General features: G+C 37.7%; 1 protein-coding gene across 1 annotated transcript in view; it reads left to right on the top strand.

Moving 5' to 3' along the window:
• The window catches only part of EFCAB6 (EF-hand calcium binding domain 6), a 108,773-nt gene that overhangs the window by 25,499 nt on the left and 65,670 nt on the right, over positions 1–17,604 (top strand). The window contains 5 exon segments of the mRNA XM_075491299.1: positions 3,219–3,446; positions 5,132–5,280; positions 10,575–10,692; positions 11,960–12,080; positions 16,862–16,968. Of these exon segments, the coding sequence (XP_075347414.1) occupies positions 3,219–3,446; positions 5,132–5,280; positions 10,575–10,692; positions 11,960–12,080; positions 16,862–16,968 (723 nt within the window).

Here is a 17,604-nt window from a genome sequence, read left to right as displayed (position 1 = left end):
CTCTAATGTGATGGATTATAAAGAATTTCTGAAGAATTTTGGCATAAGTACAGACACAGTTAAAGAAAAAAGCATAAAAAAATGAAGTTCCAGGTATGTGCTCAGAAAAGGAGTGGAAATTTGGGTACTTTTCCTTTTTCCAATTATGTCAATGGAAGTATTTCTGTTGGCCTTGACACATCTGGTTTGCAGTTTTGTAGGACATTGATAGCCTCTGATTCTCAGTAGATACAACTAGGACAGGGAAGAAAAGAAAGCCAGTTTCCTTTGGCCTGGGAAATTCTACCAACTGTGTGTGAAAACTGCCTTTAAAATCAAAAGGTGACACGTTACATGGGCCAAAAAATAAAATCACCACCACAAACTCATAAACCCCAGATAAAGAATTTGTTACTGCAACTTGGAATCTTGCAGCACTTGGGAACCTCAGTTTTCACCCAGTATTCAATCATACTGAACTCTGCAGGTAATCTTTGTAACAAAGAACTTCAACTCTAAGGCAGTGACAAAATGGTGAACTTGGACAGGTTGGGGAAGTCAAGGTGACAGTAAGACATTTTTTGTCAGCATGGCAGTAGTTTCAAGCATAGCAGCAACCTAACTTATTGGAGTGTTGGGAATGTCTTTGTAGGCATCGACTCAAAGAAGGATGTTTAAGAAGGATTGACGGTCAGTTTGTGTACGTGTATGGGCAGGTCCTCTCAAATACGAGGGTCAGCATAAGAGTAGATACAAAATGTATTTGTTTGAAATTGCAAGAACCAGACAGTCCAAGGTGGCATGATGGGTCGTTCCCGAGTGAAAAGTGATTGGCGTGGAGGACGAGGGCCGTGGAGAACCTTAAAATGAAGGCATTAGCTTATGTTTGCTGTCTAGGGAAGGAAGAGTCATTGGTAAGAGCAGGATACGGTTGTTTTCCTCAAAGACAGAAAAAGTGTGTTTCAGTAATTCAGTTGTTGGATGAACGGAGGCAGTGAAGAGGTTTAACCCTGTACATGGATGAAAAAGGTTGTGTTTGAGAGGTTATACAGCAAAAATCTGACAGATTTACCTGTAACGTGAATGTGAGGATCTATGGAGATGTGAGTTTAAGAAGGTGCGCAAGTTAAGATAGTGAGAAAGGCCCTTCCAGTACATTTTAAAATAATGTAAATGTGTTTGCATATATTGAAATTTAATTTAGTGTATTTAACAAGGTATTTTCTCCATCACACATGTACACATATGATATTTTGGCAGTAGGATTTTTCATGAGTGTGAGGCTAACTGCTAATTATTTTTCATTTATTTTTGTGTAAAAAAGAAGCATTTAAACTTACCTTTGCTGAAGAAAGCTGATAAAGACTTACCTGTACTTTGCATTATCTTCAAACATCGTCTCTTTCATTTCTACTACTCAAAATTTAGCACTTCATGAAGAGAATTATAGAAGAATAAAAAAATCTATCCTAGTCTAGAAAAGAGAAGTCAGCAGTCCAGAAGTCTGAATTATGATTATCCTCTTCCTGACAAAAAGTCTTCCCTTGGGTGGTAGGAATTATTTTTGAACCAATTTTATATAGATGGTCTGATGTTCAAAGGCCCTGAATACCAACAGTTCACATTGGCTTCAGTAGGATCAGAAGAAGCCAAACTCTTTTGAAATCACGAAGTGAGGACATCTAGTATTTTAATAATACTTTTTCTTCTCACCATTTTACACGACCATGGTGTGTCTATATAGAGGTTTGTAAGTTTGTGCGGGGCTATCAAAGATTGCTTTGAAACAATTACTAGAAGTAAATATAACTACCAAAAATGGTGGGTTTTTTTCCTGTGTGGGGTACTGAAATTGTGGAGAAATAATCTTATGACTTAAGGCTCCTCCTCTTTCCTAGTACATGCTGTACCTAGCATTGTGCATGATTAACCCTCTTAACTAACCTGTCTAGTTAATGGGGCCTGGGACACAACCTCCCCACTCATTCCACCATAGGATGCCTCAGACATTCAGAAACCTTGCTTGTGGGGTGTTCCTGCAGCCCTACCGTACTCACAGTGTCTTGAATTCACCTCTTGCCCTCTGATTCCCGGTTTCATCCTTTTCACCCACCTGCTTTGAGAAGTGGAGCCTTGTCCATGTAAAGTAGTTATAAAAAAATTACCAGTCAACATTGGTCTAAAAATAGGTTTTAAAATCATCGAGATAAATTAGTGGTAACCTCTCTGGTTCATCTCTGAGGTGCAAAACTGAGTGATATTTGTTTAATAAATATTAGCACCCAACCAAAACTAAATTGAAGCAAGGCAGTTCTAAATGGAATTGAGCATTCACACAAATAATTTTCAAAAGTTTAAATAACAAAAAGTATAGCTTTATTTAAACAGGAAGGAAAATCTGTGTTCAGCAGGCCACTGAGCGGGCAGAGGGAACAGTGGAGGGCATGCCCTAAGCACAACGTAGTCACACTTTGGTATCCTTTTCCATACAGAACAGCATTTTTTTTCCTATGCAGCCCTACTGTAATAACCTTTGAAAGAGTTTGGTGCATGTATTCTTTGTGCATAAGGTTCTCAAAATGCCTGTGTCTTGTCTGTCACAGGGGTTGTGGCTATGCTCTTAATCAAATATAACACATCCATAGCAGAATCGTTATCCCAAAGAATGTACATGCCAACAGCACATTAAGTAGAGCAGTATACAACAAACCACCATCACAAAATGAGCTGCTCAGCCCAGCTGAAATAAATATTCCACAGAATTGGTTTGGTTTTGGTGTGGGTTTTTTTGATGGGGAATCGTTGAGGTGGACTGTTTGACTTATGGTAACTGGAAGCTCTTCCAAGGACTGTGGGAGCTAAGATGAGACAGTGAGACAGGAGTATGAGAAGGAAATGGAAAAGAAAACAGCCTTTTCAAGGTCAATAGGCATGTGTATTATCAAAGGCCTATAAGGACACTGTCTTTCATTTCCTGAACATATATTTTTGGTAGTGGATCATTCTGGAAACATACTGGCAAAGAGAGGGAGTTTCTAGTAGTACCTTCTGATATTAAATGTAATAAAGTTACCTGTTAAGATTGTAAGTTATGTGTATCATGATTTAAAAGAAATACGAAATGAAAAACTATTACAACAAATGCACAGCATAATTTTGAACTACCGATCAAGTTTGAAGTACAAGAAAATACAAGAAAGTTGTATTTCAGGTTTGGTTTCGTCTGCTTGTACATAAAGATTTATCCAGTTAACAAAACGGTCTTCAAGAGTTTTAGATGGCTTTACTTCTTTGAAGTTGACACAGCTGCGGACTTTGCTAAATCAGTTTTCTTAACAGCACTAATCCGCCAGAAAATAAAAGAGAAGGAACAGAAGCAGAAAAAACTTTTTCTACAGTCTTCACCAGCTAAGCATGCCATGACAGAGTGCAGTCTGGATAGCGCTGAGAGGACATTCAGAGAAAAGGTAAGGGAGTACCATTAATACTTTGGAATACTTCGACAGGTGGAGAAGCTGAGCCAGACATCACAGGAAAAGAAAATTACCAAGCTTTGAGGCCAATTAATTATACCAACTTCTTTTATGAACAAATTCTGTGCACAGGGTTTCTTGTTTGCTTTTAAAGCCAGTTAGCAGAAGCAGCAGTTCTGTTTTATTTTGTGAATTCCAGTCTTGCTTATTAGATTCACAGCATTAAAAACGTAGGTATTAGAACTCCACATTCCTTAGGCTGACACAAAATGACAGTGCATTGAAGCTTGATGGCTAAGGTGTTTCATAATGTGAATTGCTAGATCACTCTGTCAGATCAAAGTAACTAATGACTTACACTGCGTAATGACTAGTTATCATTGTCTGACAATTATTTTCTGACCTGCATGAAATAAATTAGTAGTGGATAGGTGCTACTGCAGAAACACATTTTTTTATATGTGCTCGCAAGCTTAGAATAGAGAGTGGAGCTGGAATAGACACAGCAAATGACCTCTCCACATGCCTTTAGAAGTGATCTTAACCGAAGATGGCTGGGGAGTGTGATGGTGGAACGTAACTGTGTTCCACCGGCTTTATGGGAAGGTGAAAAGAAACAACATTTTCCAACACTCACTCTTGTGCCTTCATGTCATCAAAATCCTGACTTTCTAAGAAAAGATAAGCTGATAATGTGCATCAAGACTGCATATTCTACTACAAACTCAATTACACAGACCTGTAATTGTGCTTTCTCAGCCTTGAAAAGACAGGAGAGGAGGGACAAACAAGGTCTACAGGGACCTTCAACATCTTGACCCTTTTTCATCTCGTATATCTTTGATACGGAGGTCAAGGCCTGGATTGGAAGCACAGTACATCTCACCTTGCAAGCCCTCACAGTCCTTGATGTTTATTTTGGGCTTTCTAAAGTCTTTCTATACATTATCTTTACACTGTGATTTCGGCAGTTTTGAATGAACAATAATCAGCTTAGAAGCAGATGGGGTACTTGTCAAAAAATGGCAGGGGGAGAAAAGCCTCAGGGATGCTTGCAGTATTCAACAACCCAGTGGGAGCTAACATTTCAGAAAAACAAACCAGTCGTCTTATTGTTTCATGAGCCTTACCAAAATCTGCAGTAAGTCAACTTTCAGGCATTTTACAAGTCCCATAAGCAAAACCACATCCACATAGCTCCTTTGCAATAGCCCATGAATTAAAAAAATAACCAAAGATATGTGTGATATGTTTATACAACAGCTATGTTAACTATTCCATGTCTTCTACCATTTTCCAGTATTCATTGTGCTAATGACCCATTTTAATTAATGGAACTTTGATGACAGGTTATGCCATGGATGGTTTTAAAGTTACGTTAAGACAGGTGTTATCAAGCAGGCTGATCCACCAAGTATTTTTAGTTCTCAATTTTGAGGCAGAGTTATTATTTGAGAAACTTGTCTGACTTGTCATTTGAGAGTGTGTGATTGGGAATACTGTTTTGTAGTGAGCTTATTAATTAAACATCTGACGGTCAGAGCATGCTAGGGTAACCTATTTGATCAGTTCACAGAGAGGAACATTTGAAAAGTTCTTGTAAAAAATGCATTACTGTTTTAAAAGCTTCATGAACTTGGTTTTTCTGAACAAAACACTATAAATTGTATTCATTACAGCTGTGTTCAGCCTATCAGGACATTGAAAAAGCCTTCAGAGCAATTGATGTCAGTCGGAGTGGATTTGTGTCTTTGGATTACTTGAAGTCAGTCATAAATGGCTTTATATTTCCTTTGCCAAATGAAACTTTTCAAGAGCTAATGAATAGGTAAGAATCATATTATTTTCTTAGGGGACATTTTTTAGCGCTGCTGCCTTATAACTTTATTATTGCTTTTTGTGACTACCATCATTAATTCATCTTACTTGTGCCTGTGTTGCAGTATGCATGGCACAGTATGTAAAAGCTAATACAGCTGGGTATAAAACCAAGTTTTTTGCAGTAAGGTATATAGGTTTAATGGAGTAGAAGCTTTAAGGTACTGCTTTCTTACTTCTATTTGCTCACAAATTTGTATTTAATTTCCTAAAGGGAGCATTACTCTCTTGCATTCAAATGACTAGTGATGTGGGATGGTGTGAATTTGCTGGAAGAGCAGCTTCACGACTGTTAGCACCATATTCGCATGGTGACAGCGTGACTCTGCAAGCCTCTCCTTTTTAAATATGCTGGTGTGGCAAGGAAAAGAAAGGAAGAAGTGAAACTAAAGTGAATGAATGAACTAATGCTGAAAGCTTTCACTCTGCACTGCTCATTGTCAGTCACTGAAAAAGATTACTGAAGGGACACTTCTGTGCTGCATAATAAAACAATTTCATACCTGGAAGTTTGAATTTAAACTAAAATGAGGCAAAAATCTTTTGAGCTTAGGTTTTGACATTGCAAATATTTTTATTAAAACTGCTGTGAAGGTTGAGAAATCATGCCAACTACTGGATTCAAGTCAATGTACTATTTTACTTTAACCAGGCATCTTTGTAGTATTATGACCAAAACTCAAATCATCTTGTGGGCACTATAGTGTACAGAAGATAAATAGATAGAAAACATTTTCCAGCCCAGCCTCAAGGATCTCAGCAGATAGAGTTTAGGCCACAGGACGTTTTCCAAAATATGATTTCCTGGACATGATCACTTCAGCATATGCTGACTAGCTTCCTAAACCCATATTTTCTTTTTAAAGCCAAAATATTATAGGAATGGATGGTTTTGTGGCTTTTGGTTAAATCTAGACTAGGATCTCTCATGATTAATCTTTTGTACTCAGAAACCAAAAACTGAGGAGAAAACTGCCATAATATACTTTATACTTGTTGGCAACAGTGCCAAGGGCATATGGCCAGTCAAAGAGAAAGGAAGAACAACTTAACTCTTACACAGCATTTTTACTCCAAAATATTGCTTAAGCTTACAACAACAGGACAAGGCACCCAAATCATACAGAGTGAGGAGGTCAGTAACCAGATCATGCACTATTGCTTAATGATTCCACAATTTATAGTTTAGCTATTTAAATTGTTGGAAGAACAGAGTCATCCACGTAAATAATCACTTGAGTTATTCCTTTCTTTATATGCACTGGTTAGCTGTAAAGAGCTCAGTGCAGATATATGTTTTACAGCAGCAGGTGCTGTATGAGAGTGTCATCTGCAGTAACCATATTGCTTTGTGCATTCAGCAGATAAATCTGATTTGCTTCCAGTCATTCACAGTGTGATATAACAATGATCAACTATTACTTTGTCAAAAAATTGCTATTATAGTTTTTTTTCAATTCATGTCACTTGCTAGTTTAAATCTTAAAGTAAATCTTGCTCTTAAGAGCAGTGGCATAATGGAAAGATTTCTGCATGTATTCTTCCACTGGAGCTTTCTCTAGCATTTGAAAAATATAGTGACATTTTAATGATGCTGTAAACAGAAATGTTCAAGCCTATGTATGCCATATCTCTTAGGTGATATTTCTCAGATAATGTAATACAAAAGCTCCACCAGGTGAATGGAACAACAGCAAAAGTTCCTCATAGTCATCTAATTCTAATAATGAAGTAACGTCATTGTAGCTGATAATAAATGTAGTAGTAATTGATGGGCAAGGGACGTGATTTCAAGGTTTTTAAGATTCTATTTAAATAATATGACATGAGATGTGCCAGGGAGCTGTTTATAAGAAATAATACATGACAGCATTTTATGGTTGTTTGAGGTATTTACATCTCATGGGCTCCTGATATAAAATTCAGGGCCTATTGAAGTTGATGCAATTTTGCCTTAGACTTCAGCTAGGATTTCATCCTTGACTGGTTTAGGACCAGATTACCCACGCACTTATCTCTCAGTATATGTCCCTACTGCAGCAAGATCAAATGCATCAGAGGCAGACCACTGAGGTGTACTTCATTCAAAGGACATCACTCATCTGAGTCCCAAATTCCCTGAATTCCATCACTTCTACTCTTGAAAATTCTTTCACTTAGAAGTAAAACATTCTGAACTTGAGGTTATATAAAGAGTCGCATAAACTGAAGGAATTAATGTCACTGTATTTCAGCATTCCCACGTGAGAAATATTTTGGTTATGTTCTGGAGCTTTCCTATGGATTGTGTCCCTTCACAGGTTGAGGGGTGTGAGTGAAGGGTATTCTTGTTGATGGTTGGGAGCAAATCATACAGATGCTAAGGCACTGATGGTTACAAATTTCTCAGTGGGTAGTATTTTGTAAAGGATTACTATGAGATGATATATCACATGGTTTTACCAGGTATCCATGTTGTTACAACTCTAATCAGTCAATTCTTTTGGAAGTATACTTTTTTCTACTTGGACATAACCATAAGCATACTTCCAAAAAGCCATGCAGAATTTATTTTTATTACTTTAATAAGTTAGCTGGCCTACTATAGTAGATAAAATGCTGGATTACCACCCACAAAAGATGCACATTTTTTCTGGCCCAACAGTGGAACAATCTTTCTATGCCTTAGTTATTCTACCTATTCTACCTATTCTACCTATTCTACCTATTCTACCAATCTAAATATTGTACTTATTGCCCTTCTAGCACAGCTTGAAATCTGAGGGCCAGTATTATAACCATAAAGAGGGATTGTTTTGAAATTAAAAAAATACTCCGAAGTCCTTCCTCAGTTTTTATTCCCACTGACTTAGCTTTGTCTAAATAGGGCTTTCTTCAATTTGATCCACGAACTTAATGCTGGGGAGTTCCTCCCCCACTGCTGCGGCTCCCTTGAGGGCCTGATTCATCCCTTTCCGTGATAAAACCTTCAAGAGGAAAGTGCTGTGTTGGCCAGCCACAGGCAGAACTGGAAGAGCTCCATCTGCAGAACGGGGGAAAACCACTGCACCTTGTGGACTGATCAATGGCACCACAAATCATAGCTAGTAATGCCAGACCTTCACACATCCGCATTAGTATTTCTTCCTGAGTTCCCTTCAGCTCCCAGGATTTTGGCAGTTGTCACTGCCAAAGTCTGAGAGGCGACTGTAGGGCTTCTGAGCAAGGAGGTGGAAGTGGAGTGGTCTGTTGCTCTGATTGACGCAGCTTTGGCTGGTTGCTCATTTTCAGTGCAGAATTGCTCTCTACAGTGCGATTTGAGCGATTTAGTAGACCGTAGACATTTGAGTGTGAAGGGATCTCAGTTGGGGGCTCAAAATAACAGTTGTTATCTTGGCCTTAATTTTAAAGATCATCTGTTATTTCATACTGTTCGTTTCATATTCATTTATCCAAGACAATAATCAGATATGAAATATCTACCCTTCCCACAGCTTTTTTTAATAACCCGTCCCTCAATAGTATTGGTGGCAAAGCCCTTCTCTGCAGGGAATGCAATGGCTCCCCTGGTGAAATTTGAATGCCGGCACTGCCTCTGTCTTCATTTACCTGGAGTCGTCGGTGCTTGGCGCTTCCCAGCCCCTCTTCTGGGCTCTGGTGCAAGTGTGCTGCTCGTGTGGTGGGAGATGCTCAGCCCTTGAGCCACTGAGCCGTGGTGCGTGCGTGCTACTCACAGGCAGGACCACCGTAAAAAGTCAGGTTCCCTCTCTGCCTGTTAAATACCCCATGCTGTCAGCTTGTGGTCGACTAAAGCCTGAATGCTGTGATTCTTGTAACTTCTGGTTTTTAACTTTGTTGGCTGAGCTTGAGAAACTGCTGGGTAGTCCAAAAAGTGGAGGTTTTTTGTAAAAGATCCAGGAAGTCTTGCATACCTCCGACTGCATTTGGTAATTTTTTAGCTTTGTCCTATGCATCCTGGATTAGCAAATGCTCTAAACACCATCTGCCACTATTTTAAGGAGCATTAGGAGTTTTAAAAGCTTTTCTGAGATGACTGGAGTAGCGAGTCAGCACATTTCTGAAAATATGTGAGGGATGTAATTGCCTACAAAGCACCATCTGAAGTAGGAGTGCGTTTAGCCATGCTCATTGGAGCTTTCTGCATACCATTGAAACTGAATAGGAGATATGCCAATGGTTTGGGGGGGTCAGGTCCTTATTGATTTTAAAGTCATTATTCATGGAATATGATACTAGTTAACTTCCCAGGATTTTTAACACAATTTAACACTTCCAGTACTTTCAAAGTTTTCAAATTTGGATACAATGAACATCATAACATTTAAAAAAACCAACATACTATTTCCCTTCGTTAGTTTCTCTACAGTTATGTGTAAATAATGAGAAGGGATGCATTAAATACTTCTCATTCTAGACATCTGTAATGTGAACGTCTACGCCTGAACTGCTCCTCCTAGACTCCATTTTATAGCCACTGGAGAGAAACAACAGGCAGGATTCACCTAACCAGTTTTAGATGTCTGCTTTAGGATGAGATGAATCCTGTCCTGAAAGTGCCTGCTTCTCCCCAATGACTATAAAGGGAAGTTAGAGTGACTCACTCAGGTGCAGGCATGTACATTTGGTTAGATGAATTCTCTCTTGGGGTCTAGTTCTTCCACAGCTAGACATTTGGAATTGAGAAAATAAGTTGGCTCAGTTTACATATTTAATAACAAAGAAAAGCTATGCAAGCTTACTTTAATTAGGAATGTTGCACACATTGCTATTATAATGATGATGTGATGTTTTAATTCAAAATTTTTCTTGGAACGTAGAGTGTTTTTATAAGAAAATCTTTTAAAACTGTTTTATTTTTAAAAAAACAGTTTTGGACTGAAAGCCAGAGGTAAAATTGCTTGGCAACAATTTTTAGAAAAATTCCAGGATCCTGGGAGCACCTTTGAAAACAGACAGACAATTCCTATGAGAAAAAAACATAAGTAAGTAGGAAGTTCCTTCTTTATGTGAGTAACCTGTGGTATACATAGTTATTGAAAATGAGAAGTGTATCCACTCGATGGTCACCCTTGATTAAATTAAGTTAAAAAAATCTTTTTGCAATACTTTCTCTAAGTGCACTCTTATTTTGAATCCTATCAAACCCCAAGTCTTAATGATGTGATTTATTCTGAGAAGAACATAGTGAGCAAAAGAGGGTGAGACACGAAAACATTGCAAACACTGTCTTTTTGCCTCTTGCAGAGTAAATCCAGCTAGAGGAGATGAAGCTTTCTCCAGTGACACTGTTCTTCAGAAGCTGCGCAGATACATACAAGATGCTTATCCCTCTTTAAAGCAGGCATTCCTCATGCTTGATAAAGTAAGAGCAATTATTTTTAGGTGTTGCCTTGGTTAATTACTCTTAGAGCTAAACATTTGTGTCTCGTATCTGCTTCAAAGTAATCTAGCGGTTGCTAGTCTTTGTTTTCTGTTACAGCAGCATGCAGAGTCTGTTTTTCAAGTTTCTTTAACATAGATATGTGCAACCGGGGACTAAATAATGTGTAACAACCTCTCTGATAAACAAAAATTATTGACCTCCTACAATTTCACGGAAGTCATGTTGGCCAGTTCTTTAATCATCCCTGTGGCTGCCTTTGAACTCTTGCTAGTTTTTCTGTATGTTTCATGAAATGTTATGACAGAAATGAGAATTGGTGCTTTCATAGAAGTTGCACTGGTGCCAGAAAAATAAATAATATAACTTTCCAGATGCTGCTAAGTGTTCCCCTGTTTCTATATCCAAGGATTGCCTGAGTCCCTTATGCCTAACATCATACTGGCTATTTATTTATGCTTTGATTATATACTATGACCTGCAAATCTTTAAGAGTAACTGCTGCTTATAATTAAGATTCCGCTTCTATTCTGGCATATTTTCTCCATTTCTCAATGTAGGACTTTACTAGAAAGCTTATTCTTTGCTTGTGCTTATTCTCCCCAGTCGTGCTGTGTCAGTGGTTTGTTGTCTTCGTCATTTTACCATTGCATTTGTCTTTCAGTTATCTATGGTCATCTGATATTTTAAAGTTTGGGTTTTTTTTTCAGGTTATTTGTACACATGTGGATGTACATATGTATATAAATATATATACAGAGAGAGAGCTGTGTTTACTCTGTTTATACACACACGCACACACAGACACACGTAAATGTACGTGTGTGCATAAAAAGGATGATTAGCGCAGGGCTAAAAATCAGCCCCTGCAAGACCTCATTAGAAACAGACCTCCTTGAGAATGGGTTATTATCTACAATTCCATTTGAAGGTTTCTGTTATCTGGTTCTGTTATCTGTCACGCTTGTTTGATATCTGCCATTTGCATCTGTGCTGTTCTCATTTCTTAGTCAAAACGGGATGCCACTGGGCATAACGAAGGTATACTGTTGCTTCGGGCAGCAGACTGCCCCAGGACAGCAGGCAGGGCCCCGGTGCCATTTTGCCTCTGCCAGAGTCCTGGACAGCCCTGTTAGTTGCTGCTTCCAAGAGAGGGATCCAGATGCGTTAATTTGCAGCTGTTGACACCCCTATGTTGACTGGTACCATTGGTTCTCTCACTGTTGGGCATTATATCCTGATTGTGCAGGGTTCACCTCCAAACCTGGCTCCGCATTCCCGCTCCCCACTCTTCCGTCTGCTCGGGGCGGCCTCTGGGCCCAAGTGGATCCCCTCCTCTCGTTGCCTACCACAGTCTGTCGTCAAGTGTGGTAGCTCCCAGAAAAGCTTTCCTTATTGGCAAAATGAAATGCAGCACCTACTGGCTTTGACACTTAATGTAGAAGGAATACTATGAGAATTGTTCAGTCGCATGTGATCAACACAAGAAATGTCTTCTTGGATGTCGTATTTTCTTTTCACACTAGGGTCTGCATAGTAACATTTAGCAAATACTGTTCTCCTGCTCAGCTGCTGTCTGAGATAGTTCAACAGAGCAGTGATCGCACCAGTGAACTCATTATTAATGTCTAAACATGTGAATTTGTAACAGTCCTAAATATTTATGTAACTGTGTGAGTGGGTTTTTTGCTGTTATGAAAAACCCATGTAAACCAAGTAAAGACATTTCCTCATGTCTTAGAGTTAACAAAAGTAAGTTTCTTGCTCTTTGTTTTCAGGAGATAGAAATAGATTTGAACTTGAATGTCTTCTGTTCCAGGACTAAAATACATTAATGTTCTTATCTAAAAGTTTTTAATAGGCTCATGCAGCATGCTTCTGATTCTTCATCACATCACTGCCCAGCACACAAGCAACTGCCTGCTCCCTTTTCCTTCCAGCTGACTTTTTTCCTGAATTGTTCTTGACATGTTGGAGTCTAAAATGCTACTGGTCCCTACCTGTTAATCCATATACTGAAAACAAAATCCCAACCTACTAGCAGTGCTTTCTAATGTGCAAGCTAGAAATATAATGTTCCCTGTAACGATACTACAAATTTGACTTTAAAATGTTGGTTGATGTTTTATAAAAGGATGAGTGAAGCACCCTTTGATGTTCTTTTGTGAGTCTTGCAATATTTTGTGCTTTACTTTAAAACTCGGATCCTAGAAAAAAATAGTTATACAAGTGTTTCAACAGCAAGGAATTAATAATAAAACAACTTCTCTAGCCTCGTAGAATGTTTTCAGAAACGTTTCTCCATATATTTTGAAACACAGAAACAAAAAGGTATTAAAAATAATTTTATTCAGTATAAATTAGTTGAGCTTTTTTAAATTAAATGTTATTATTACTATAGATCCTTATTTTTATACGTTCCATTATATGGAATGCATTGTTTGATAATTGTTGTTCTTGATCACGTGTGGTGTCCCAGTCACCTAAAGCATTGGCATTTGTGTCACCTGAAGATGTGACATCATAGTTCTTCCACAGTCATATTGTTGCATCTCCTGCAAAGTTAGAAATTTAGATTTGCAGTATCCAGTCGTAATTTTTTACCTGCATTATTTCATTGTTTTTATTTTAGTCTTTTTTAAAAAGAGATTGTTCATCTGAGGGCAAGGAATTCAAGTAGTATTGGAAAGTCTCCTAACTCAAGTTCTTGCTTAAATGCATCAGATTCATGAGAGAAAATACAATGTTTTCTGTCCTGTGCTGAAACCTGGCATCAGGTAAACTTCAGAGTGTTCCCAGTGTTGTAAAAGGTTTAAAGGAACATAGTTAATGGTTTTATTATACAGAAGATATAAAATACTATAAAATACTACAGAACATGAATAGCTATTTAACATTACAGGCTAAAGGACACCAATTGGTTGTGACTGAGATTTAAATTAAAGATAGGCATTAATATGTGCAGGATAAGGCTACAGCTTAATCTGAGATACAGCATTTTGGAAAAGAAGAGAGGCGTCATAAGTGTGTACATCCAAATATACCACCTAGCCATGAATATACATCCCCACCGTCCCTGTGCACACAGGAGAAATTACAGGCAAGGCAAATCTCTTTTGATGAAGGGATAAAATCAGTAGGATAGGTAAAGGTAATAAGAATCAGAACTGTGCAGTAATTATTATAAGCTCACATTATATAATATAAACAGAGAGTGCTATCATGTGTTTGTAAAAGGTTTACGTTTGCGGTTTGTCAGCTGACAGGTAGGCTGTAACTTATGTGTGACACTGACAATGTTGAGCCTACTGTTGCATAGTTCACTCCAGTTTCAAAAGTAACTTCATCCGACTTTTTCTAGACTTTGGATTACCTTTTCATGTTTAGTTCTGGAATATGAGCTTTTGATAAAGAACTGTCTATCCTTACCAGCTCTATGGCCCTCGTGATATACAGAACTATGTCAGTTTTGATGGAATGTCATGATATGTATGTCCCATGCAGCGGATTGTGTGATCAACCCTTTAGTGGACAGGCTGGATTTTTTTATTACTTTGATTTGCTACATATTGCACTTCTTAAATTGTAGACTCTATTTCTGAATTGAAAGAGCAAATAATAGACTGAAAAAATTAAAGCTCTCAGTCTGGTTGACACAAGCAAAAGGAGCACTGGGCATATCTTCAGAAGTAGTATTGGCATTTTTTATTAGATGGTTTTATATAGATGATATATCACAATGCCTTTCTAATATAATTACATAAAAACTGTTCTTTTTAGCTCTGCAGTATTTCATCAATATACATATATATATGACCACAAAAAGAAAGAATTCACCTAACATTTTATAGGAAAAGAAATCAGTTTCATACATTGCAGTAGATAATAATAACGCCTACAGCATTCAGGCCATGATTCAGTAAGGCATTTTACTACATGATTTTAATTCATTTGCTGAACTGGAGCACTACCGAATGAAATTGTTAACAAAGGCAGAGGTATTTGAGATGGTGGAAAGACAGGTTGAAGAAAGAACCATTTAATCCCCAGCATCTAGAGGCTCCCACAGTGAAAGAAATACATATAAGAATGGTTTCTATTTATACATAACATCATGATTTTTTTGTTGGAATAGACCAGTACATCCCCAGTCACATCACTGATGCTGGACAGACTTAGATAATGATCTGGGCAATAAAATTAAATCCTTTTGAACAAATAAAACTAAACTTGCAAGGTGGCCAAATAAGCAAATGCAATCTGCTAAATAAATCCCAATGTAGTATATCTTAACTCTCCCATATTATCTAAGGTTTGAACAAAATGTAATTTATTTTTATTGTAACAGATATTTCATCTTCATGGGTAAGACCTAGTCATTCTGCACAATTGTTTCTTGTGAAGTACAAGCTATCTTTGTAGCTTCAGTACCAGATTCTCTAACTTATTTACTGGGGGAGGTAGGTATATTATCAGGTTTTGCTTCCATATGATTTAATGCAGTGACAACAGTCTCTAAAGAAAATTCAAATACCAGATAGTAGTTTCACAAGGCCATTATCTTTTGATTGCAAAACTTTAAAGTATTTCCCAGACCAACTGATGAAGTAAATAATTGCTCATCCTCTATATTATTACTGCCACCCTGGATCTCTGTGGGGGACTAAAGGGAAACAGAATTTTCTTAGGGTGAATTTTATGAACAGAAAGATATTTGTCTAGTGCTTAGCCAGGAAAACTGAATCACTGAAGGAACTGTTTACTCCTAATTTTTCTGTTATTGTTCCAAAGCCTTTATTCTACTCTTTCTTCTTCTTTCCCTCCATTATCTTTCCTCAGGTTTCTTTAGAGAAAATAAAGAAACAATAAAAAAAAAAGTAAAAGTTCAGGAACAAATTTAAAATTATAAAATGCAAGAGACACTCATAGAAAAGAGTTGGTATAAACCCATATTTAAAACTCTCCTACATAAATTATGGATATTACTTGCCATGGGAACTGAGGGAAAAACTATGCCTTAAGTGTAGCAAAATAAAAATATCCTGATTCTGTTGCATGAACACATCCATTGCCTATTACCTTACAGTCCAAATGAGTATCCATTGGCATGACAATGTGACAGGACATCAGGCCCCGGATAAAGTTTCTCCCTGAGAGTTGATTCACCCTCATTAGCCAGGTCAAGAATGCCAATAGACCCAGCCTAGCAGTATAGCTGATTTAAAGGATGCATGCTAACATGCAAAGGAAGCATGAGAAAAGGAAGAGGAAGTCCAAGGACAGTAGGTCTCAAATGTTTCGGATTAACTCACCACTGTCAACAGTCAGAATTTCTCAAGACTCACCATGTACTTACAATTGCCTCTTTAACTGAAATCTCCGTAATGACCCAAGCTTTTACACAGCATTTACTCTGGCCTTATGGACAGTCATGGCCATGGACCACATTTGAAAACTGCAGTCCTAGAAAAAGCTGTGCTCAAACATAAAATGTTTAGTTGAGTTTTTGTTTGTGGGTCTGAAGCTAATCATGAAGAAAATCCTGCCACAGATCAGTGAGCACTGATAAATGTAGCCTCATGTGCTGTCTGTGAATATATTGAGAGCTGTATTAGGATCTAATAATAGACATCACTTGATGGACTTTTGCATGGACTTAAGGCAATGGTTGGGGTACATGATAACAGCAACTTAGACTCAACTGAGCCAAGTTCACTCAGATCCAGCAACTGTTCAGTCAGACACAACTTTGTGTGAACATTGATTCCACACCAGGTGAGGAATGAAATGCAGCTGATAAACTGACCTGAATGTGAGCTGGTCTGTGCAAAGCAAGTTCACATATCCATTCACTTGTGGCGCAGTTTACCAGCAAACTAAATGATCTATCCCAAGGTAATGGAAAGGTCATTGTAGCTTCACTCCCGTAGTTTTAGTCTTCCATCCAGTAAATATTGCAGTTGTATGTTCACTGGGAACTGGAGTAAAAGTACTAGATTCTGTATACACAGGCTATTGAAACAGCTACAGAGCTCTGTTATTGTAGGCCAGGATGATCTAGCAGTGTAGAATGGCATGTTGGAATCAGCATTGCTTTAGTAAATGTTCACTCTTTTTTATGCATGCTTTCTTTTTTTGTCTTAGAAATGAGATCGAAAGGTCACAAGAAATTACTTTCGTCATGTTTTACATAACTTGGTATTTCAAATGAAAGATAAAGACTTCCAGGAGTTAATTGAGATAATTGATCCAGGACGGGCTGAATACCTTGACTACCAGAATTTTTAGACTTGTTTAAAGGAAAAGAATCATTAGTAAGTGTTTACTTTTAACTATCTAATCATAACCTCTTTTATAATGGCTGGGGCAAAATGCTGGATTGTGTTTTGGTAAAATGTCTGCATACAGTTTTTATCTAAGTTAGTATGTTCATATTCTTTCCAGCAATGGAATAATCATAATCAGCACTTCTAGACTCTTCTTTCTGAAGCACCAATTGGAAAGCAATCTTGTAACTACTGGAGGTTTTTGAAAACTCCAGCAGAACCACTAGCTCACGCATGTGTGTACAGCAGAGGAGGAACAGCAGTAGTACTTCTTAGCTTTCGGTTGTCAGATCTGTTTTGCTGATATTTTGCTGTTTCTTGTTTTATCTATTATTCTTTATAATATATATTGGTTCAAAATATATGCTAATACTACACAGACATTCCATATTTTCCTGGGTACAGCTTTGACACCTTCTGAATTTCCAGTCATCTTGTAATGTTTTCCTTTAGAACCATTCACTGAAGGTACAGAGAGGTTATATCCTGAAACCCACAGTCCATATTTCTGTGCAATATGTCCATTTCCTTTGACAGAAATAAGTCAATATTTTTTTGCTTACCAAAT

Source organism: Mycteria americana, chromosome 1 (assembly GCF_035582795.1).
Source record: "Mycteria americana isolate JAX WOST 10 ecotype Jacksonville Zoo and Gardens chromosome 1, USCA_MyAme_1.0, whole genome shotgun sequence".
Lineage (NCBI taxonomy): Eukaryota > Metazoa > Chordata > Aves > Ciconiiformes > Ciconiidae > Mycteria > Mycteria americana.
This window is presented reverse-complemented; position numbering and strand designations above follow the sequence as displayed.